Source organism: Salmo trutta, chromosome 36 (assembly GCF_901001165.1).
Source record: "Salmo trutta chromosome 36, fSalTru1.1, whole genome shotgun sequence".
Taxonomy (NCBI): domain Eukaryota; kingdom Metazoa; phylum Chordata; class Actinopteri; order Salmoniformes; family Salmonidae; genus Salmo; species Salmo trutta.
Window position 1 is genome coordinate 2869322 of NC_042992.1, and position 25598 is coordinate 2894919.

At 44.6% G+C, this 25598-nt stretch overlaps 1 protein-coding gene across 1 annotated transcript in view; it reads right to left on the reverse strand.

Annotated features, from left to right (window-relative positions):
- csmd2 (CUB and Sushi multiple domains 2) overlaps nt 1-25598 on the reverse strand; it is a 338221-nt gene that overhangs the window by 60265 nt on the left and 252358 nt on the right. Inside the window, exon 44 of the mRNA XM_029734626.1 lies at nt 5731-5919. Coding sequence (XP_029590486.1) covers nt 5731-5919 — 189 coding nt within the window. The remainder of the gene's footprint in view (nt 1-5730; nt 5920-25598) is intronic.

Consider the following 25598-nt stretch of genomic DNA (forward strand, 5'->3'; position numbering starts at 1 on the left):
ACAGATTCCCATCCAAGAATCCAACGATCCAAACTCTGTTTGGCAGCCCACGAGGGCTTACACGTCTGTTCTCGCCCCGCTCGTTGGAAGATAAAATAAAAAGAGGAATCAGTAACACTTCTCTCCAGCTCACCCAGGTCTTTAGAGAGGTTGGTAGTGTGTAGAGTCAGACCATTTCTCTCCAGCTCACCCAGGTCTTTAGAGAGGTTGGTAGTGTGTAGAGTCAGACCATTTCTCTCCAGCTCACCCAGGTCTTTAGAGAGGTTGGATGTGTATTGAGTCAGACCGACATTAGCCTTTCAAATAAATATTTGTAGCAGTCTTTATTTCCACTAATAAAGTGGCCATATTATATACATAACATGAACAAATACGTCTGCTCATTTACAATAATTGTTTTAATGTTTTATAACTTCTTAAGACTAGGGGGCAGTATTCAGAAGTTTGGATGACTGAGGTGCCCAAAGAAAACTGCCTGTTACTCAGGCCCAGAAGCTAGGATATGCATGGTAGTATTGGATAGAAAACACTGTAAAGTTTCCGAAACTGTTAAAATAATGTCTGTGAGTATAACAGAACTGATTTGGCAGGCGAAACCCCAAGGACAAACCATCCAGGATTTAATTTTATTGTGGTCATTGGATTTTCCAATGCTTTTTCTATGGGAAAGCATAATTATTAGGACCCAGATTGCAGTTCCTATGGCTTCCACTAGATGTTGTCAAATCGATCCCGTTAACGGGATTCTAGCTGTAATGGGATCCCTAAGAGGTTTTAATGGTTGCCTGAAGATGGCGCTCTACAAGCTGCTCATTGTACATCATTCAGCCCTACGTCACGATCCGAGAGAGAGAGTGTGCATGGTGGTTTGACGATGAGTAGTGTCGTGACGTGACTATCATTCATGTGATGACTGCTATTCATTGAATAATTGCCTCCAACGTTTAATTAAAACTCAATTCAATTAATCATGTAACAATTAATTCATTATTAATTTGGGGCACCATGGGAAAGGTTTATTTAATGAGTTACCGTTTCACGAATTAACACAATAATATATCAATATCATACCAGTTATCAATCATTCATTTCCTCATATCAGTCTCATTCTGAACGTTGCATAATCCTTGGATATCTGCACGAACACTAGCCTCAGCAATACACAAATTGGCTTAAATTATTATTTATTTACTACCTAACTAAACAATCACACAGAATAGGGATTTATTAATCCTCCATACTGCAGAGCCAAAGGGGGGTATTTACGATACGATCTGCAAGGTATTTACAGTCCGGTTGTTAAGTGATAAAACCGGCCCAATTCCCCCTCTCCTCTCCTTTGGGAAAGAGGGGGTTTGGGCGATTCTGGCACCCATGATCCTCACCAAGGAGAGAGTCATGACAGTAGCTTGCCACAGCCAGCAACAGCGTATCTGAATAAGTAAATAATAAAAAGTACACTTCACCAAGCAAACAGCCCTGTCCTCATCAAATTCTAACTTAACTAACGTTAGCTGGCTAGCTAGCCAGCAATGTAGTTAGGATCTCTCTAGCTAGCATGGTAATTAGCCTAGCTAGTAATCTGTGCTACTTATGTGCAAACACTGGACGGGCGCCAAAGTGAACTCATCCTTGACACCAAATTAACACCGTTATTTACTGGGCCTGCTAGTGAGCATATTTAGTTCGTTTTTCAGGCCATGTGCATAAATAATGAGATGAGATTGTTAGCTAGCTAGCTAATTAATCAGAAAATGTGCAAGAAAAATTAGTGGGGCAAGCATTTTCCTACATTAATATTTTCAGTCATCAGCGCATGCCATTTGCAGTTGAAATACAGTCAGCGGCTAGTTTATTAATATATTACTCTTCTAATACTGGGTCGAACCCCCGTTTGCCTCCAGAACTGAATTATTTGGGGCATGGATTCTACGAGGTGTGGCATTCAAACGCTATCATGGGACTTAACATTTTCCACACCATTACACCACCGCCACCAGCCTGTACCGTCAACACCAGGCAGGATGGGTCCATGGGACTCCTACTGCTTACGCCAAATCCTGACACTGCCATCAGCATGCTGCAACAGGAACCAGGATTCGTCGGACCGGGCAACGTTTCTCTACTCCTCAGTAGTCCAGTGTTGGTGATGGAGTAGTCCACTGGAGCTGCTTCTTCTTGTTTTTAGCTGATAGGAGTTGTACCCGGTGTTGTCGTCTGCCGCAATAGCCCATCCGTGACCAGAACCGATGAGTTGTGCATTCTGAGATGCTGTTCTGGACACCACTGTTGTACTGTGCCATTACAGTGCTTTGCAAAAAGTATTCACCATGTCACACCCTGATCAGTTTCACCTGTCCTCGTTATTGTCTCCACCCCCTCCAGGTATCGCTTGTTTTTCCCCAGTGTATTTATCCCTGTGTTTCCTGTCTCTCGGTGACAGTTCGTCTTGTATGTTTCCAAGTCAACCAGCGGTTTTCCCGTTCTCCCGGCTTTTTGCTATTCTCCTTTTCCTAGTCCTCCCGGTTTTGACCCTTGCCTGTTTCTGGACTTTGTACCTGCCTGCCTTGACTACGAGCCTGTATGCTGGTTTTGACCTTTTTGCCTGTCCACGACCATTCTCTTGCCTACCCTTTTGGATTAATAAACATTGTAAGACTCCAACCAGGGAAAAGTGGTGTGTGCATACAGTTGAAATTGTAAGTTTACATACACTTAGGTTGGAGTCATTAAAACTCGTTTTCAACCACTCCACAAATTTCTTCTTAACAAACTATAGTTTTGGAAAGTCGGTTAGGACATCTACTTTGTGCATGACACAAGTCATGTTTCCAACAATTGTTTACAGACAGATTATATCACTTATAATTCACTGTATCACAATTCCAGTGGGTCAGAAGTTTACATACACTAAGTTGACTGTTGCCTTTAAACAGCTTGGAAAATTCCTGAAAATTATGTCATGGCTTTAGAAGCTTCTGATAGGCTAATTGACATCATTTGAGTCAATTGGAGGGTGTACCTGTGGATGTATTTCAAGGCCTACCTTCAAACTCAGTGCCTCTTTGCTTGACCTTATGGGAAAATCAAAAGAAATCAGCCAAGACCTCAGAAAAAAAATAATGACATCCAGAAATCTAGTTCATCCTTGGGAGCAATTTCCAAACGCCTGAAGGTACCACGTTCATCTGTATTAACAATAGTACGCAAATACAAACACCATGGGACCACGCTGCCGTCATACCGCTCAGGAAGGAGACGCGTTCTGTCTCCTAGAGATCAACATACTTTGGTGCGAAAAGTGCAAATCAATCCCAGAACAACAGCAAAGGACCTTGTGAAGATGCTGGAGGAAACAGGTACAAAAGTATTTATATTCACAGTAAAACGAGTCCTATATTGACATAACCTGAAAGGCCGTTCAGCAAGGAAGAAGCCACTGCTCCAAAACCGCCATAGAAAAGCCAGACTCCGGTTTGCAACTGCACATGGGGACAAAGATTGTACTTCTTGGAGAAATGTCCTCTGGTCTGATGAAGGGGGTGGCAGCATCATGTTGTGGGTGTGCTTTGCTGCAGGAGGGACTGGTGCACTTCACAAAATAGATGGCATCATGAGGATGGAAAATGATGTGGATATATTGAAGCAACATCTCAAGACATCAGTCAGGAAGTTAAAGCTTGGTCGTAAATGGGTCTTCCAAATGAACAACAACCCCAAGCACACTTCCAACGTTGTGGCAAAATGGCTTAAGGCCATCACAAAGTCGAGGTGTTGAAGTGGCCATCACAAAGCCCTGACCTCTATCCTATAGAAAATGTGTGGGCAGAACTGAAAAAGCGTGTGCGAGCAGGGAGGCCTAAAACCCTGACTCAGTTACACCAGCTCTGTCAGGAGGAATGGGCCAAAATTCACCCAACTCATTGTGGGAAGCTTGTGGAAGGCATCCAAAAATGTTTGACCCAAGTTAATCAATTTAAAGGCAATGCTACCAAATACTAATTGAGTGTATGTAAACTTCTGACCCACTGGGAATGTAATGAAAGAAATAAAAGCTGAAATAAATAATTCTGTCTACTATTATTCTGACATTTCACATTCTTAAATAAAGTGGTGATCCTAACTAACTTAAGACAGGGAATTGTTAGTAGGATTAAATGTCAGGAATTGTGAAAAACTGAGTTTAAATGTATTTGGCTAAGGTGAATGTAAACTTCTGACTTCAACTGTATGTATTCACCCCCTTTGCTAAGAAGCATCCAAATAAGATCTGGTGCAACTAATTACCTTTAGAAGTCGCATAATTAGTTGAATAATGTCCACCAATGTGCAATCTCAGTGTCACATGATCTGTCACATGATCTCAGTATATATGCACACCTGTTCTGAAAGGCCCCAGAGTCTGCAACACCATTAAGCAAGGGGCACTACCAAGCAAGCGGCACAATGAAGACCAAGGAGCTCTCCAAACAGGTCAGGGACAAAGTTGTGGAGAAGTACAGATCAGGGTTGGGTTATAAAAAAATATCAGAAACTTTGAACATCCCACGGAGCACCGTTAAATCCACTATTAAATAATGGAAAAAATATGGCATCACAACAAACCTGCCAAGAGGGCCGCCCACCAAAACTCACAGACCAGGCAAGGAGGGCATTGATCAGAGAGGCAACAAAGAGACCAAAGATAACCCTGAAGAAGCTGCAAAGCTCCATTGGAGTATCTGTCCGTAGGACCACATTAAGCCGTACACTCCACAGAGCTGGGCTTTATGGAAGAGTGGCCAGAAAAAATAAGTAAACATGTTTGGTGTTCGCCAAAAGGCATGTGGGAGACTCCCCAAACATATGGAATAAGGTACTCTGGTCAGATAAGACTTAAATGTAGCTTTTTGGCTATCAAAGAAAATGCTATGTCTTTTGCAAACCCAACACCTATCATCACCCCGAGAACATCATCCCTACAGTGAAGCATGGTGGTGGCAGCATCATGCTGTGGGGATGTTTTTCCATCGGCAGGGACTGGGAAACTGGTCAGAATTGAAGGAATGATGGATGGCGCTAAATACAGGGAAATTCTTGAGGGAAACCTATTTCAGTCTTCCAGAGATTTGAGACTGGGACGGAGGTTCACCTTCCTGCAGGACAATGCTAAAGTAACACTCGAGTGGTTTAAGGGGAAACCATTCAATGTCTTGGAATGGCCTAGTCAAAGCCCAGAAGGCAATCCAATTGAGAATCGATGGTATGACTTAAAGATTGCTGTACACGAGCAGAACCCATCCAACTTGAAGGAGCTGGAGCAGTTTTTCCTTGAAGTATACAACAACACAGGTAGTATACACAAAAACACAGGTATTATACAACAACAACACAGGTAGTATACAACAAAAACACAGGTAGTATAAAACAACACAGGTAGTATACAACAACACAAGTAGGACATACAGGCAGTATATACAGTTAGTAAATACAGCAATACAGGCAGTATATACAGGTAGTAAATACAAGAATACAGGCAGTGTATACAACAATACAGGTCGTAAGTACAACTCAGGTAGTATACTACAACAATGCAGGTAGTATACAACAACACAGGTGGTACATACAGGCAGTATATGCAACAATACAGGCAGTATACACAACAATACAGGTAGTATATACAACAATACAGGTAGTATAAACAAGAATACAGGTAGTATATACAACGTTAAAAAAGTAATAAACTCTCACCGTCAAAGATCTCTAATTCGTCAAACTGCCGGCTGGTCTGGAAGTGTTGTATAGTAAATGTGATGTTGTAGCCCGGCTCTACCTTGACCACCCAGGAACAGGACTCAAAGTGGGGGAAGCCGGTACCGGGGGACTGGCTCATGATGACGCCCGTGGAAGCTGTTAGGACCTCGTTCATGGGACACGTCACTGTGAGGGGAGACAGAGGGACAGTAAGTCAACAGGTAGATAGTATTTGTTTTGTCCTTTCTTAAGGAAATCTTATCTTGAGGGACTTGCAGTCAGTAATGTGTTGAGGATCACTGTGGGATCCTCGACAGTACTTTCAAACTTGTGATCTTAACCTGACAGACTTGCAGTTAGGAAGGTGTCATGTGGACAGAGTTCTTAGTAACGTTGGTAGTGACGTACTGTAGTTGAATCACTAACAGTCAAGTCTAGATTGAGTCTCGAATACTGGACAATTTAGTCAAGTGCCCTTGACAAGTGATAGGACTGAAACACCAGAGCGCTCATTACAAAGCTATAGAGACAAAAGGGCCAGGGAAAGGGCCAGGGTATCCTCAAAGTTAAAATGCCTACCACTTCATACAGCTTTCCGATGCTGTTGAACAATGTACAGTAATTAATTGCTGCAACTCCACATTGATCTGAATTCCAACTCATCAGGCACCAGGTAGTCAGGAGGTGGTCAGTCTAATGTAGGTTGGTGGTATTAAATCACAGACTAGCCACCAGCCTGTTCTCTACCCGTCTGCTATCTCTGGTTGGTGGTATTAAATCACAGACTAGCCACCAGCCTGTTCTCTACCCGTCTGCTATCTCTGGTTGGTGGTATTAAATCACAGACTAGCCACCAGCCTGTTCTCTACCCGTCTGCTATCTCTGGTTGGTGGTATTAAATCACAGACTAGCCACCAGCCTGTTCTCTACCCGTCTGCTATCTCTGGTTGGTGGTATTAAATCACAGACTAGCCACCAGCCTGTTCTCTACCCGTCTGCTATCTCTGGTTGGTGGTATTAAATCACAGACTAGCCACCAGCCTGTTCTCTACCCGTCTGCTATCTCTGGTTGGTGGTATTAAATCACAGACAAGCCACCAGCCTGTTCTCTACCCGTCTGCTATCTCTGGTTGGTGGTATTAAATCACAGACTAGCCACCAGCCTGTTCTCTACCCGTCTGCTATCTCTGGTTGGTGGTATTAAATCACAGACTAGCCACCAGCCTGTTCTCTACCCGTCTGCTATCTCTGGTTGGTGGTATTAAATCACAGACTAGCCACCAGCCTGTTCTCTACCCGTCTACTATCTCTGTGACAGACAGGCAGCTGCAACGGACCACAGTCTAATGCTAAATCTGCCCCTGAGACATTTGTGAGACTGTGTGTGTGTGTGTCTGGTGTGTGTGTGTATGAAACCTGTGTGTGTGTGTGTGTGTGTGGTGTGTATGAAACCTGTGTGTGTGTGTGCCGTGTGTGTATATGTACCTTGTGTGTGTTTTTGTGTGTGTGTGTACGTACCCTGTGTGTGTGTGTGTGTGTGTGTGTGTGTGTGTGTGCGCATATGAACCGTGTGTGTGTGTGTGTATGTACCCTGCGTGCGTGTGTGTGTGTGTGTGTGTGTGTGTGTATATGTACCCTGTGTGTGTGTGCATGAACCCAATGTGTCTACGTGTCTCTCCGTCTCTCAGCCCAGTCATTGGTATTCCACATGGAGTCTATTCATGACATTTCTTGACGGTTTTTACCCCAGAATTATCAGACTTTCCAGAGTGTTCCCTTCCAAGACATTTAGACGTGGAGGAAATATATAAAGGCTCTCTCTGTCTCTCTGTGCATAAGAGCAGAACCTTGAACATGGCCGACCATATGAGAGGCGGGGAAGGTGGAGATCAAGGGGGAGGTGGAGATCAGGGGGGGAGGTGGAGATCAGGGGGGGGAGGTGGAGATCGGGGGGAGGTGGAGATTGGGGGGGAGGTGGAGATCGGGGGGGAGGTGGAGATCAGGGGGGGAGGTGGAGATCAGGGGGGGAGGTGGAGATCAGGGGGGGAAGGTGGAGATCAGGGGGGAGGTGGAGATCAAGGGGGAAGGTGGAGATCAGGGGGGAGGTGGAGATCAGGGGGGAGGTGGAGATCAGGGGGGAGGTGGAGATCAGGGGGGAGGGTGGAGATCAGGGGGGGAGGTGGAGAAAGGGGGGAGGTGGAGATCAGGGGGGAGGTGGAGATCAGGGGGGGAGGTGGAGATCAGGGGGGAGGTGGAGATCAGGGGGGGAGGTGGAGATCAGGGGGGGTGGAGATCAAGGGGGAGGTGGAGATTGGGGGGGAGGTGGAGATCGGGGGGGAGGTGGAGATCGGGGGGAAGGTGGAGATCGGGGGGGAGGTGGAGATCGGGGGGGAGGTGGAGATCGGGGGGGAGGTGGAGATCGGGGGGGAGGTGGAGATAAGGGGGGGAGGTGGAGATCAGGGGGGGAAGGTGGAGATCAGGGGGGAGGTGGAGATCAGGGGGGAAGGTGGAGATCAGGGGGGAGGTGGAGATCAGGGGGGAGGTGGAGATCAGGGGGGGAGGTGGAGATCAGGGGGGGAGGTGGAGATCAGGGGGGGAAGGTGGAGATCAGGGGGGGAGGTGGAGAAAGGGGGGAGGTGGAGATCAGGGGGGAGGTGGAGATCAGGGGGGGAAGGTGGAGATCAGGGGGGGAAGGTGGAGAAAGGGGGGGAGGTGGAGATCAGGGGAGAGGTGGAGATCGGGGGGGAGGTGGAGATCAGGGGGGGAGGTGGAGATCGGGGGGGGTGGAGATCAGGGGGGGGAGGTGGAGATCAGGGGGGGAGGTGGAGATCAGGGGGGTGGAGATCAAGGGGGAGGTGGAGATCGGGGGGGAGGTGGAGATCGGGGGGGAGGTGGAGATCGGGGGGGAGGTGGAGATCAGGGGGGAAGGTGGAGATCAGGGGGGAGGTGGAGATCAGGGGGGAAGGTGGAGATCAGGGGGGGAGGTGGAGATCAGGGGGGAGGTGGAGATCAGGGGGGAGGTGGAGATCAGGGGGGGAGGTGGAGATCAGGTGGGGAAGGTGGAGATCAGGGGGGGAAGGTGGAGATCAGGGGGGGAGGTGGAGATCAGGGGGGGAAGGTGGAGATCAGGGGGGGAAGGTGGAGATCAGGGGGGGAAGGTGGAGATCAGGGGGGAGGTGGAGATCAGGGGGGAAGGTGGAGATCAGGGGGGAGGTGGAGATCAGGGGGGGAAGGTGGAGAAAGGGGGGGAGGTGGAGATCAGGGGGAGAGGTGGAGATCGGGGGGGAGGTGGAGATCAGGGGGGGAGGTGGAGATCGGGGGGGGGTGGAGATCAGGGGGGGGAGGTGGAGATCAGGGGGGGAGGTGGAGATCAGGGGGGGTGGAGATCAAGGGGGAGGTGGAGATCGGGGGGGAGGTGGAGATCGGGGGGGAGGTGGAGATCGGGGGGGAGGTGGAGATCAGGGGGGAAGGTGGAGATCAGGGGGGAGGTGGAGATCAGGGGGGAAGGTGGAGATCAGGGGGGGAGGTGGAGATCAGGGGGGAGGTGGAGATCAGGGGGGAGGTGGAGATCAGGGGGGGAGGTGGAGATCAGGGGGGGAGGTGGAGATCAGGGGGGGGTGGAGATCAGGGGGGGAGGTGGAGATCAGGGGGGAGGTGGAGATCAGGGGGGAGGTGGAGATCAGGGGGGGAGGTGGAGATCAGGGGGGGAGGTGGAGATCAGGGAGGAAGGTGGAGATCAGGGGGGGAGGTGGAGATCAGGGGGGGAGGTGGAGATCAGGGGGGGAAGGAAGTAAAACCAACCGGGGTAAAATATAATTAATCTTCATCATTACATCATTACATCATTACATCATTACATCATTACATCATTACATCATTACAGCATGAAACAATGTTCATTATTTGTCTTTAGTGGAACATCGGGTCTGTGATGTTTGAATTGTTGAATTGAAACTGGCCCCTGAGATACATAAAGCTGTTTAGACCAAGCAGAGTGGAGAGCAGATGTTTCAGAGGGCTTCATGGGAAACATATGTTTACATTGCCAAAGCATGTGAAATAGATAATAAACAAAAGGGGGGGGGGACAAGGTAAATAATCAATAAAAAATGAAAAGTAAACATTACACTCACAAGTTTTTAATATAGACATTTCAAATGTTATTGGCTACGTGCAGTGTTGTAACGATGTGCAAATGGTTAATGAACAAAAGGGAAAATAAATAAGCATAACTATGGGTTGTATTTACAATGGTGTTTGTTCTTCACTGGTTGACCTTTTCTTGTGGCAACAGGTCACAAATCTTGCTGCTGTGATGTCACACTGTGGTAATTCACCCAGTAGATATGGGAGTTTATCAAAATTGAGTTTGTTTTCTAATTCTTTGTGGATCTGTGTAATCTGAGGGAAATATGTGTCTCTAATATGGTCCTACATTTGGCAGGAGGTTAGGAAGTGTAGCTCAGTTTCCACCTCATTTTGTGGGCGGTGTGCACATAGCCTGTCTTCTCTTGAGAGCCAGGTCTGCCTACGGCGGCCTTTCTCAATAGCAAAGCTATGCTCACTGAGTCTGTTCATAATCAAGCATTTACTTAAGTCTGGGTCAGTCACAGTGGTCAGGTATTCTGCCACTGTGTATTCTCTGTTTAGGGTCAAATAGCATTCCAGTTTGCGCTGTTTTTTTGTTGTTGATTCTTTCTAATGAAAGAATCTTTTAGTTTTCTCAATGATTTGGCTGGGTCTAATTGTGTTGCTGTCCTGGGGCTCTGTGGACTCTGAGTCCCTGTACCAGCTGGCTGAGGGAACTCCTCTCTAGGTTCATCTCTCTGTAGGAGAGGGCTTTGTTATGGAAGGATTCACTTATTTTTCGGTGGTTTTAGAATTTAAGAGCTAATTTCAAGATTTTGATAATTAACGGGAATCGTTCTAATTCTGCTCTGCATGCATCATTTGGTGTTTTACACTGTACACCACGAGACTTGTGAAAAACAAATGCTTCAAACCGATAGAAAAACTTGAGTAAAGAAAAGTTTAATTCATTGAAATACCCAGTATACATGTGACAGGGGTGCTAAATCCCAACATCATGTGACAGGGGTCCTAAGTCCCAACATCATGTGACAGGGATCCTAAATCCCAACATCATGTGACAGGGGTCCTAAATCCCAACATCATGTGACAGGGGTCCTAAATCCCAACATCATGTGACAGGGGTCCTAAATCCCAACATCATGTGACAAGGGTCCTAAATCCCAACATCATGTGACAGGGGTCCTAAATCCCAACATCATGTGACAGGGGTCCTAAATCCCAACATCATGTGACAGGGGTCCTAAATCCCAACATCATGTTACAGGGGTCCTAAATCCCAACATCATGTGACAGGGGTTCTAAATCCTAAATCCTAAGTCCCCATTGTGTCATGATGTATTGTGCCATCCGTTTTGTCACCAAAACCCCATATATTCTACCCACCACTGCGACCTGTACGCTCTCATTGGTTGGCCCTCACTTCATAATCGTCGCCAAACTCACTGGCTCCAGGTCATCTACAAGTCTCTGCTAGGTAAAGCCCCGCCTTATCTCTGCTCACTGGTCACCATAGCAGCACCCACTCGTAGCACGCGCTCCAGCAGGTATATCTCACTGGTCATCCCCAAAGCCAACACCTCCTTTGGTCGCCTTTCCTTCCAGTTCTCTGCTGCCAATGACTGGAACGAACTGCAAAAATCACTGAAGCTGGAGACTCATATCTCCCTCACTAGCTTTAAGCACCAGCTGTCAGAGCAGCTCACAGATCACTGCACCTGTACATAGCCCACTACCTCATAAATATAAATATAGGTGAAATAAAATAATTGTAGTAGGTTAACTTGTGTCTCCTAGTCTGCCTCGAGGCAGCAGCAGCGGTAGTGACAGTAGGTTAACCTGTGTTTCCTAGTCTGCCTCGAGGCAGCAGCAGCAGTAGTAGTAACAGTAGGTTAACCTGTGTTTCCTAGTCTGCCTCGAGGCAGCAGCAGCAGTAGTAGTAACAGTAGGTTAACCTGTGTTTCCTAGTCTGCCTCGAGGCAGCAGCAGCAGTAGTAGTAACAGTAGGTTAACCTGTGTCTCCTAGTCTGCCTCGAGGCAGCAGCAGCGGTAGTGACAGTAGGTTAACCTGTGTTTCCTAGTCTGCCTCGAGGCAGCAGCAGCAGTAGTAGTAACAGTAGGTTAACCTGTGTCTCCTAGTCTGCCTCGAAGGCAGCAGCAGCAGTAGTAGTAACAGTAGGTTAACCTGTGTCTCCTAGTCTGCCTCAAGGCAGCAGCAGCGGTAGTAGTAACAGTAGGTTAACCTGTGTCTCCTAGTCTGCCTCGAGGCAGCAGCAGCAGTAGTAGTAACAGTAGGTTAACCTGTGTCTCCTAGTCTGCCTCGAGGCAGCAGCAGCAGTAGTAGTAACAGTAGGTTAACCTGTGTCTCCTAGTCTGCCTCGAGGCAGCAGCAGCAGTAGTAGTAACAGTAGGTTAACCTGTGTCTCCTAGTCTGCCTCGAGGCAGCAGCAGCAGTAGTAGTAACAGTAGGTTAACCTGTGTCTCCTAGTCTGCCTCGAGGCAGCAGCAGCAGTAGTAGTAACAGTAGGTTAACCTGTGTCTCCTAGTCTGCCTCGAGGCAGCAGCAGCAGTAGTAGTAACAGTAGGTTAACCTGTGTCTCCTAGTCTGCCTCGAAGGCAGCAGCAGCAGTAGTAGTAGTAACAGTAGGTTAACCTGTGTCTCCTAGTCTGCCTCGAGGCAGCAGCAGCAGTAGTAGTAACAGTAGGTTAACCTGTGTCTCCTAGTCTGCCTCGAGGCAGCAGCAGCAGTAGTAGTAACAGTAGGTTAACCTGTGTCTCCTAGTCTGCCTCGAGGCAGCAGCAGCGGTAGGTGGAGGTTCTCCATTACAGTGATGAAGTGATGACTTTGAATCAGAAGTGCTAGCTGCGAACCCTGGGGGAGACGTGAGCGACAACGGTTTAAATACAGACAAACATTAACACAGCTGCATAGGAATAATCGTGTGGCGTGTGTGTGTGTGTGTGTGTGTGTCACAGGCGGCCTGTAACACATTAATTAAGGAGAATGGGTTCAAAGTAATCGCTGGAATGGAATAAATTGAATGGTAACAAACAAATAAAAATCATGGGTTTGATGCCATTCAACTCACTCCATTACAGCCATTATTATGAGCCATCCTTCCCTCAGCAGCCTCCTGTGGAGTTAATGTGAGCCAGCTGAGAGCATGCTAAGCTATGCTAGTTCTATAGCAGTTAATGTACAGATGGAGCCAGCTGAGAGCATGCTAAGCTATGCTAGTTCTATATGAGTTAATGTACAGATGGAGCCAGCTGAGAGCATGCTACGCTATGCTAGTTCTATATGAGTTAATGTGCGGATGGAGACAGCTGAGAGCATGCTAAGCTATGCTAGTTCTATATGAGTTAATGTACGGATGGAGCCAGCTGAGAGCATGCTAAGCTATGCTAGTTCTATATGAGTTAATGTACAGATTGGACCCAGCTGAGAGCATGCTAAGCTATGCTAGTTCTATAGCAGTTAATGTACGGATGGAGCCAACTGAGAGCATGCTAAGCTATGCTAGTTCTATATGAGTTAATGTACGGATGGAGCCAGCTGAGAGCATGCTACGCTATGCTAGTTCTATAGCAGTTAATGTACGGATGGAGCCAGCTGAGAGCATGCTAAGCTATGCTAGTTCTATATGAGTTAATGTACGGATGGAGCCAGCTGAGAGCATGCTACGCTATGCTAGTTCTATAGCAGTTAATGTACGGATGGAGACAGCTGAGAGCATGCTAAGCTATGCTAGTTCTATATGAGTTAATGTACGGATGGAGCCAGCTGAGAGCATGCTAAGCTATGCTAGTTCTATATGAGTTAATGTACGGATGGAGCTGGCTGAGAGCATGCTAAGCTATGCTAATTCTATAGCAGTTAATGTACGGATGGAGCCGGCTGAGAGCATGCTAAGCTATGCTAGTTCTATGAAGCTTTATGTTGCATGTTTAATGCCTGAGGCTGAAAACAAGTCACCTCATCTGTTAAACAGGTAGTACCCTAGAAGAGTTGACCTAGCTTCATGCTATTCTAGTTACACAGGCTGTAATGTGAACATCTGTCAAACCTTTACGTCAAATAATAGGATTCTACAGATCAATGTTGACGTCTTCACCACCCTGTCATTATCTGACTGTCATCCTGTCATTATCTGTTCACTAAAGGGAGTAGTACTTCTCCTATTTAAAGAGTGACAGAGAGCAGTCTATTAGTTCCTGTAGTAAAATACACCTAATGATCCGTTAGTTGAATAAAACACATGGTGAGATTGACCTTTCAGAGAGACGTCTCCCAAGTTTCACACTCTGAGCCGTGGAGTCGATGATATGGCAGAGAGAGACAGAGAGAGAGACAGACAGAGAGACGGAGAAAGAGAGAGAGAGAGACAGAAAGAGAGAGAAAGAGAGAGGGAGACAGAAAGAGAGAGACAGAAAGAGAGATGGAGAAACAGTGAGAGAAACAGAGAGAGAGGGAGAAAGAGAGAGAGAGGCAGAAAGAGAAAGAGAGACAGAAAGAGAGACAGAAAGAGAGAGAGAGAGAGAAAGAGAGAGAGAGACAGAGAGAGAGAGACAGTAAACCCCAAAAATACTAAAATAATGATTTTCCAGAGAAGATCCAGATCTCAGGGAATTAGACCAATTGGTACAAAATATATAGAGTACTGTGCTCACTACAATTAATTAGGTTTAAAAATAAGCTCAACTGGACACCTTAATGAGGCAGTGAATGAACTGAGAGAGAAAGCACGCAGGGCATTCTACGCCATTAAAAAGCAAATTCAAATTGAAATACCTATTAAAATTTGGCTAAAACTAATTGAATATGTCATTGAACCAATTGCACTTTATGGCAGCGAGGTGTGGGGTCCACTTGCAAAACAAGATTTCATCAAATGGGACAAACACCCCATTGAAACCCTGCATGCAGAGTTCTGTAAGATTCTCCTACATGTCCAGAGGAAAACTACAGACAATGCATGCAGGGCAGAATTAGGCCAATATCCACTAATAATAAAAACTCAAAAAGAGCAATTAAGTTTTGGAAACATCTAAAATACAGTGACCCCCTCTCATATCATAACCAAGCCCTGCATATCGGGCAGCAGCGTAGCCTAGTGGTTAGAGCGTTGGACTAGTAACTGAAATGTTGCAAGATCGAATCCCAGAGCTGACAAGGTACAAATCTGTTGTTCTACCCCTGAACAAGGCAGTTAACCCACTGTTCCTAGGCTGTCATTGAAAATAAGAATTTATTCATAACTGACTTGCCTAGTTAAATAAAGGTAAAATAAATATCATTACCAAGCCCTGCAATGCCAAGAGCTGAGCAAAGAAAAGAGTCCCCTCATCCAGCTGGTCCTGGGGCTGAGTTCACAAACCTGTTCTACTAACACACTGAAGCCTCGGGACCCTCATCCAGCTGGTCCTGGGACTGAGTTCACAAACCTGTTCTACTAACACACTGAAGCCTCAGGACCAGAACATCCAATCAATCAGAATAAGCCAAATTACAACATAGTCAAAACAAAACTACATTGCTTATTGGGAAACACAAGCACAAACACAAAGCAAAATGCAGTGCTATCTGGCCCTAAATCGACAGTACACCGTGGCTAAATATTTGACCATGGTTACTGATCAAAACCTTAGAAAAACCTTGACAAAGTACAGGCTCAGTGAGCACAGCCTTGCCATTGAGAAGGGTAGACACAGGAAAACCTGACTCCCTGTAGAGGAAAGGCTGTGCAACCACTGCACAACAGCAGAACCTGAGACGGAGCTGCATTTCCTGACAAAATGTCAAAAAATAGAAAACAATTAGAGAATGACATTTCCCCAAATTTGAAACCCTTATTCAAGGTTTCAAAGACCTCTCTGATGAGGATAGGCTACCCGTCCTGTTGGGGGAGGACGCAGAGAGCTGTGGGTTGGCAGCGCACTACATTGCTGCCTGCCATAAGTTGAGGGACAGTGTCTGACAGACCAATAAACCTGCACATGTCCTCAACTGTATGATTATTGTTATTGTTGAATGTATGGTTATATTGACCCTTGGTTATTGTTGTTACTGTTGTCCCGTTGACAATTTTGATTCTCATTTTATTTATTTTTATATTGTAAATATCCAAAATAAGCTTTGGCAATATGTGCATTGTTACGTCATGCCAATAAAGTGAATTGAATTGAATTGAATTGAGAGACAGAGAGAGACAGAGAAAGAGAGAGAGACAGAAAGAGAGAGAGAAACAGAGAGAGAGAAACAGAGAGAAAGAGAGAGAGAGAGAGAGAGACAGAGAAAGAGACAGAGAGAGAGAGACAGAGAGAGAGACAGAGAGAAAGAGAGAGAGAGAGAGAACATAGAGAGAGAGACAGAGAGATAGACATATATGCTTATTGTTATTGTTGAATGTATGGTTATTTTGACCCTTGGTTATTGTTGTTACTGTTGTCCCGTTGACAATTTTGATTCTCATTTTTTATTTATTTTTATATTGTAAATATCCAAAATAAGCTTTGGCAATATGTACATTGTTACGTCATGCCTATAAAGCGAATTGACATAGAGAGAGAGAGAGACAGAGAGGGAGAAGAGATGAGCTTCACTATGCTGCTATGTTCCCTTTTATTCCAAATGGCACCCTATTCCCTATGTAGTGCACTGCTTTAGACCAGAGCCTTATGGCACCCTATTCCCTATGTAGTGCACTGCTTTAGACCAGAGCCCTATGGCACCCTATTCCCTATATAGTGCACTACTTTAGACCAGAGCCCTATAGAACCCTATTACCTATACAGTGCACTACTTTAGACCAGAGCCCTATGGCACCCTATTCCCTACATAGTGCACTACTTTAGACCAGAGCCCTATGGCACCCTATTCCCTATATAGTGCACTACTTTAGACCAGAGCCCTATGGAACCCTATTCCCTATATAGTGCACTACTTTAGACCAGAGCCCTATGGCACCCTATTCCCTATATTTTTTATTAACTTTCTTTGTATTTTACCTTTTATTTAACCAGGTAGGCCAGTTGAGAACAAGTCCTTTATTTAACCAGGTAGGCCAGTTGAGAACAAGTCCTTTATTTAACCAGGTAGGCCAGTTGAGAACAAGTCCTTTATTTAACCAGGTAGGCCAGTTGAGAACAAGTTCTCGTTTACAACTGCGACCTGGCCAAGATAAAGCAAAGCTGTGTGACACAAACAACAACACAGAGTTACACATAAACAAACGCACAGTCAATAACACAATAGAAAAATCTATAGTGTGAGTAGGGAGGTAAGGCAATAAATAGGCCAAAGAGGTGAAATAATTACAATTTAGCATTAACACTGGAGTGATAGATGTGCAGATGATGTAGAGATACTGGGGTGCAAAAGATCAAGAGGGTAAGTAATAATATGGGGATGAGGTAGTTGGATGGGCTATTTACAGATGGGCTGTGTACAGCTGCAGCGATCGGTAAGCTGCTCTGACAGCTGGTGCTCAAAGCTAGTGAGGGAGATATGAGTCTCCAGCTTCAGAGAATTTTGCTAATCGTTCCAGTCATTGGCAGCAGAGAACTGGAAGGAAAGGCGGCCAAAGGAAGTGTTGGCTTTGGGGATGACCAGTGAAATATACCTGCTGGAGCGCGTGCTACGGGTGGGTGTTGCTATGGTGACCAGTGAGCTGAGATAAGGCGGGGCTTTACCCAGCAAAGACAAATAGATGACCTGGAGCCAGTGGGTTTGGCGATGAATATGAAGCGAGAGCCAGCCAACGAGAGCATACAGGTCGCAGTGGTGGGTAGTATTTGGGGCTTTGCTGACAAAACGGATGGCACTGTGATAGACTGCATCAAATTTGCTTCGTAGCGTGTTGGAGGCTATTTTGTAAATGACATCGCCAAAGTCAAGGATTGGTAGGATAGACAGTTTAACGAGGATATGTTTGGCAGCAAGAGTGAAGGATGCTTTGTTGCGAAATAGGAAGCCGATTCTAGATTTAATTTTGGATTGGAGATGCTTAATGTGAGTCTGGAAGGAGAGTTTACAATCTAACCAGAACTGTCCAGAGTAGTGATGCTAGTCGGGCGGGAGGGTGCGGGCAGCAATCGGTTGAAGAGCATGCACTTAGTTTTACTAGCATTTAAAAGCAGTTGGAAGCCACGGAAGGAGTGTTATATGGCGTTGAAGCTCGTCTGGAGGTTTGTTAGCACAGTGTTCAAAGAAGGGCCAGATGTATACAGAATGGTGTCGTCTGTGTAGAGGTGGATCAGAGAATCACCAGCAACAAGAGCGACATCATTGATATATACAGAGAAAAGAGTCGGCCCGAGATTTGAACCCTGGCAGGGTAGGATACATATAGGTCTGTAACAGTTTGGGTCTAGATTGTCTCCCGCTTTGAAGAGGGGAATGACCGCGGCAGCTTTCCAATCTTTGGGGATCTCAGACAATACGAAAGAGAGGTTGAATAGGCTAGTAATAGCAATAGCAACAAAGTTGGCGGATAATTTTAGAAAGAGTGTCCAGATTGTCTAGCCCAGCTGATTTTCAGGGATCCAGATAAGTGCACTACTTTAGACCAGGACCCTATGGCACCCTATTCCCTATATAGTGCACTACTTTAGACCAGGACCCTATGGCACCATATTCCCTATATAGTGCACTACTTTAGACCAGAGCCCAATACGGTGTCATTTGGAGGTATCCCAGTAATCCAGTTTTGAGATGTGTTGTCAAGGCGAGACTGTAAACAAAGGTCTTAGAACTCTACACTGACAGGAAGGAGAATAAAGGGGCTCAGCAACCTGTCTAGATTATCTCCTGGTAACTACTGAGGAGGATTGTTTTGGATTTAAAATGTTCAGGGAATGTAGTAACATAAATACACCGATTTGACTAAATGACTCCCCAGCAAAACTAACTAATGACCAGTCCCCCACAACACTAACTAATGACTGGTCCCCCCCAACACTAACTAATGACTGGTCCCCCAACACTAACTAATGACTGGTCCCCCCCACAACACTAACTAATGACTGGTCCCCCAACACTAACTAATGACTGGTCCCCCCCCAACACTAACTAATGACTGGTCCCCCAACACTAACTAATGACTGGTCCCCCAACACTAACTAATGACTGGTCCCCCAACACTAACTAATGACTGGTCCCCCAACACTAACTAATGACTGGTCCCCCCAACACTAACTAATGACTGGTCCCCCCCAACACTAACTAATGACTGGTCCCCCAACACTAACTAATGACTGGTCCCCCAACACTAACTAATGACTGGTCCCCCCCAACACTAACTAATGACTGGTCCCCCAACACTAACTAATGACTGGTCCCCCCCAACACTAACTAATGACTGGTCCCCCCAGGGGCGAAAATCTGATATCAACTTTGGAGGTGACAATTACATTAAATTTTCTCAAGAGCAATTCCTGAGGGGGACACCAAAAGTAGTGCTGTAACACATAGCCTACATAGTAATATGGTAAATGTATATTGAGGAACCAAAGAAATAAGGTGTTTGCCGTACTCCTAACTACCGGTACCCAAAACTACACAACTAATCACAACAGCAATACCATTGCCTTTAACAAATCTTAGTTCAGTCACCAGATTAAGTTGAGAGTGGGGGTATCCATGGCATTTTCCAATTCTGTTCCTATTTTACAAGTCCAAAAAATGGAGAACCTTTCATAATGTTGCCAAACAAAGACTCAACAAACTTACCTGAGACTCCCTGTCTCTGCCAGTCTGTCCCTGCATATCTGTCCCCAACTCTGCTGTCTGTGTGCCTGCTCTGCCTAATGACATCATTGTGAAACATTTCCATTAGAATTTCATTTCTTTCTTATGAACATTTTATCAACTAGTCTTTGAGATATTAGGCTACTAGAGTTCTTACTTTGCGTTTTGGTGTACTGAAAAATACTCTGGTGTCCGTCTTTTTTATTTTTCTGCCATTTTTCTACCTGGTTGGCTACACACACACAGTATGTAGGTTATTTACAGTAGGAGATGGGCTTCTATCATCTTATCTTCTATCATTCTATTTGGGCTTCGATCTAAAAGGTAGCTAGCAAATGTAAAACGGATTGCAGTGACAAGAGTTGAAAGCTGTATGAGTTCACCATTTACACAACATATGCTGCAACCTTTTGTAATTTTAATAGTTTGTTTCATATTGGCTGGCTTCCAAAAATAGCTGAATTTGCAAAGCTAGCGAGCACCAATTCCGTTTCAGTGGTGTTTGCTATAATCATTGCTACCCGGGTTAAATAAAGGTGAAATAAAATAAATAAATAAAAATTCCCTTGCGACAATTCAGCTTTTGCAATGAGACCATTAAATATATTTAAGACAATGGTAGAAGAGAGTGTAGTTCTGTTCAGTTTGGACTTCAGTTTATTGCTAACCTTATCACAGGGACTTTGAAGCACTAACTTACATCATCTGCATGCTGATCTTGGAATAAATTGACGATAGCAAAGATTCCATCTTTGACGACGCCACATAAATGGAATAGGTACTAGCTAGCTTAATAGTTCATATTTGCGTGCTAGCTCTGCATATTCAGCTAGTGTGTGTGTGAACCCTGCCAACAGAAAACAAAACATTGCATTGGTGCGATTGACTGGATGAACCTCACGTCAGTTACGTGCATTGAGTGCCTTTCAGACAGTAGACACGACCCCTCTGTTACCTTGCCAACTAAGGAACTGGCAGTGGATCAAACCATTGTGAGGCAAAGGGTGGGGGGGGTCGCAATCTTTTGAAACTTAAAAACGCGCTATTAAGTGTCTATAATCAGCACAATTGCTTTCATTGCGTATTATTAATATTATTTAAATTACATAGTTATGTTTACTGTGATATATTGGGGGGGACAAATCAGATTTTTCCCAGGATGGGAAAAAATACCCCCCGGGACTTCCGCCCCTGGGTCCCCCCAACACTAATTAATGACTGGTCCCCCCCAACACTAACTAATGACTGGTCCCCCCCAACACTAACTAATGACTTGTCCCCCCCAACACTAACTAATGACTGGTCCCCCCAACACTAACTAATGACTGGTCCCCCCAACACTAACTAATGACTGGTCCCCCCAACACTAACTAATGACTGGTCCCCCCCAACACTAACTAATGACTGGTGAGGTAGAGAGACGGGGACAAGGAGGGAGAGAGACGGGGACAAGGAGGAAGAGAGACAGGGACAAGGAGGGAGAGAGACGGAGACACGGAGGGGGAGAGACGGAGACACGGAGGGGGAGAGACAGGATAAGAAGGTAGAGGGGAGAAGTGAGTGAGACAGGGATAAGGATGGAGAGAGAGGGGGATTAGAAGGTAGAGAGAGGGATAAGGAGGGAGAGAAGGGAGAGAGAGGGATAAGGTGGTAGAGAGAGGGATAAGGAGGTAGAGAGAGAGATAAGGAGGTAGAGAAGGGAGAGAGAGGGATAAGGAGGGTAGTGAGAATGGAGGGAGAGGGATAAGGAGGTAGTGAGAAGGGAGAGAGAGGGATAAGGAGGTAGAGAGAGAGGGATAAGGAGGTAGAGAAGGGAGAGAGAGGGATAAGGAGGTAGAGAGAGGGATAAGGAGGGAGAGAAGGGAGAGAGAGGATAAGGTAATGAGAAGGGAGAGAGAGGATAAGGAGGGAGAGAAGGGAGAGAGAGGATAAGGTAATGAGAAGGGAGAGAGAGGATAAGGAGGGAGAGAAGGGAGAGAGAGGGATAAGGAGGTAGAGAGAGAGAGGGATAAGGTGGTAGAGTGACGGGGATAACGAGGTAGAGAAGGGAGAGACTGGGATAAGGAGGTAGAGAGAGAGAGGGATAAGGTGTTTGTGCGACCAATTCTTGTTGAGTATGATTTGGTTTGTTCCACAAAATGAGTGCTATTTGAGTCCCTTTGATATTTTAAGTAGAAATTGTGCACAAATACTGTATATAATTTATAAAGCCTGTTATATGAAATTAAGTGCCGATTCGTTTCAGGAAACTAGGAGTATGTCCCACGTAACTACTTCACAAAAGAGGCATTTTACATTTTATTTAAGTAGGCAAGTCAGTTAAGAACAATTTCTTATTTTCAATGACGAGCTAGGAACAGTGGGTTACCTGCCTTGGTAAGGAGCAGAACGACAGATTATTACCCCTTCAACTCAGGGATTCGATCTTGCAACCTTTCGGTTACAAGTCCAACGCTCTAACCACTAGGCTACATGTCGCCCCATATTGAATGTAAACAATATACATTTTTTTTTTATCAAAATGCGTTTTTTGGCAGAAATGTCTTCTGGAACATGTGAAATTTCATGTGCCACAATAACAAACTTGTATGCCATCTGTAAATATGAATACAATTGTTAAATTACCAGCCTAGTTGGTTTAGCCACGGAAAAAGTCAGGAACTTTCCCGCTAGCCATGATTGGCTGAGATAATGAGTAAGCTGGACATGCCGAGAGATGAGTTTGGATTGGTCTGCCATGTAGCTTGTTTCTGTCTATAAAATGAGCTGCTCAGTTTGTGTAAGGTAATACTTTTTTGAAAGATATCATGAAGAACTACAAAAGTGTTGCTAATACTCTCTCCACTTTCTGGAGGACAATCGTGCCATGCTGACTGAGTATTAGAAGAGTGTCAACGCCAAGGATATTGAGAAAATTCTGGTGTTTGATTACAAAAATGCAGATCGAAAAATTTGAAAGAGAACACACTGTTATATAAAACGCCTGTCCCCGGATTACATCTTCAAACTAAGGGCAACCATGGCATCTGTGACAGAGAGGGAGAAGCGTTCATCCATGTATACGGGTAAGAGAGTCTAGCAAGCTACATTTTCCGATATTACACATTTCTAATTTTGTCAGAAAGTTGTTTCATAGCAAGTTAAAGCCTATTGTTAGCTAGCTAAAGTTAGCTGGCTGGCTCACTAGCTAACATTACCTGTATGATCTGTGTGGTACTATTATTTGTATCTCATAAATCCATTTGCATTGCTAGTTATCTAGCTAGCTAACGTTGAACCTAGTTGGTTATCTTTAGCTACCTGCAGATTCATGCATCTTTGTAACGCTATGAGATGGGAGTATGGTTAATTGTTTAGCTAGCTAGCCATCTACCTGTCTAAACAAAATACTCCACAATGCAACTAACCATTTCATTTCACTGTACTGTTTACAACTTCTGTATCCTGTGCATGTGACAAATACACTTTGATTTGATATGGTGTGTGTTTAGAGACGGTAATGTGAAGAACAACATGACCTGCACCAAAGTTAAATTAGGATATAACGGATATAATTAGGATATAACGGATATAACGGATAACGTAAAAGAGACTGTGTACAAGTTCTAAAATCCTCCTGCGTTCATATTTTGTCACACTCACAACCCTAAGCTATTTTCTGTAATTAGCTCACCATTAACTTGTAAATAATGATCTGGTTCTGAGTTTATTTTCCTGTTAAAATGAATTCTAATTAGCTCAAATTAAGACTTTGTCAGCTATATGATGTCATTATTTGAACTGGCTAACAAGCTATTTTGACGTATACTAAGTTCATTTTTAAATGGTATTTTGGAACACCAGGCTGTTGATGTCATGCAGCCTGTAGTTTTTGTGTTTATACTTTTTCATAACGACAAGGTTGATGTCGGACGACAATAGAATGTTTATGATGTAACTGTGGCAACTGTCTACAGACATGTCGATAGACGTACAGCCTTTAGTCTTGAAATGTTTGGTTGTTTACTACCTCACTCTGTTTAGCACATGGCCTCACATGTGAATTCTTAAAGAGATGGGTGTTGCTAAGGCTTAAGAGGGTGGGAACAATGCTGAATGGGTGTAGACAAAGAAGAGCTCTCCAGCAGGTGTACAAAAACATTAAGGGCCATTTTCTCAAAATTTGGGTTACAAGTTTATCAATTTTTGAAGTAGAATTACTTTCCCATTGTTCCTCAAATGCAGTGTATAATATACAATTTTCTAGCTCTGAGTCTCTACTTTTATCCAATGTAAAAAATAAAAATTCAAATTTTTCTACGTCAGAATCGAGCCGGTCGGTCACATATCAATAAAGACTAAAATGAAATTTTGTCATGTCCCTCTAGGAATATTTTAACCCACTTAAACGTCAAAGTCTCCATGTTGTCACCATCATTGTAAAGCTCTAGTTATTTTGTTGCTGTCTAAACATGACTATTTATTTAATGTGATACGTTTTTTTTTAAAAGGTTAAAAAAATAAATTAAAAAAACGCTGCCCCTCATTTTAATGTCAACCCTTTTACTTGAACTGTACTCTTGTCTTAATATCGCTAAAACTATTGCTTAAAACATATACATATAATTCTAAAGTAACTTTGAATATCTAACATTCAAATCATGTGTGTAAAGCAGGTGAGCTTGTTCTAATCTTTTGGGCCATTTTCTGTTGTTTTGTGGTGGAAACCTAAGCAGGGTCGAGCATAACGCGTTAACCCTATTACCAATAGGTAGACAGAAATGTTTTCACAATAAAATAAACACATCTGAAGATTGCATTCAATTGCCCTCAACAAGCTTCCATTACCCCTTTCACAAGGGGATTCATGGCTGATTTAGGATAAAATCGTCAACCCTGTTTCAGGGTTAATTAATTAATTACATTTATTTTGCACTAACTATAGTAATAGTTTTATTTTACTTCTTGAGATGGGACAATGTGTTTTTATTAAGTTGAACAGGTACTTGGTGAAATGACCCAAATGCACCATCCATCTCAAGACTTTAGTTTAGGCTAGGGGGGCATAACGTGGTTAAGTATGAGATAGGTGTTTCTGAGAAAGTCAGAATGCCTTTAATAACAAGAAGTAGAAGCGTAGTATTGAACAGAAATGATAAGCTTGACCCGTCTTGATCAGTCAGCTCTGGAAGTCAGAGAGACAGGGAGTTGGAATAAGGAGTTAGTAGCTGTTGAAATACATTCTTGTTGAATGTGATTACGTTGGTTTAACCAAAAGCTGTCCACTGTGCTGTCGGGATAAAGAGGAGGAGGATTGGATAAATCGAATAAACATGGCCTGTTGTGTCGCCTTAATGGATTTACCAACTGCCATTCTTCTGTTGATGCGGCTTACTGCCTCAGTGGTGTTAACCAAGCTTTGTGAGCGAGATGAACTCCCCCTGTGTTTACAACACTATAGACCAAGGTGAAGTGGGAGGAGACTGACTACATTATGGATATATTACTGTTGAGAGACTGGAGGGAGAGATAAAAAGATAAACAGAGAGAGAGAGATGAACAGAGAGAGAGATACTTTCATGAGTGTAATGTTAACTGTTCATTTCACTTGCTTTAGCAATGTAAAGAGAAAGTGAAAGAGAGTGAGGCAGAGACAGAGAGACACAGAGAGAGACAGAGAGAGAGACAGAGAAAGAGAGAGAGAGAGAGACAGAGAGAGACAGAGAAAGAGAGAGAGACAGAGAGACACAGAGAGAGAGACAGAGAGAGAGAGACAGAGAGACACAGAGAGAGAGAGACAGAGAAAGAGAGAGAGAGAGACAGAGAGAGAGAGACAGAGAGACACAGAGAGAGAGACAGAGAGAGAGACAGAGACAGAGAGACAGAGAGAGAGACAGAGGCAGAGACACAGAGAGAGAGCGAGAGAGAGAGAGAGAGTGTTATAGTCAGACTATCGAAAGAGCGCGTGAAAAGGCATCCACCAGAAAATAATGCAGAAAGAGAGAGAAGGAAAATAAGGTCCCTGTCAACACGGCGTCTGGATACAAGA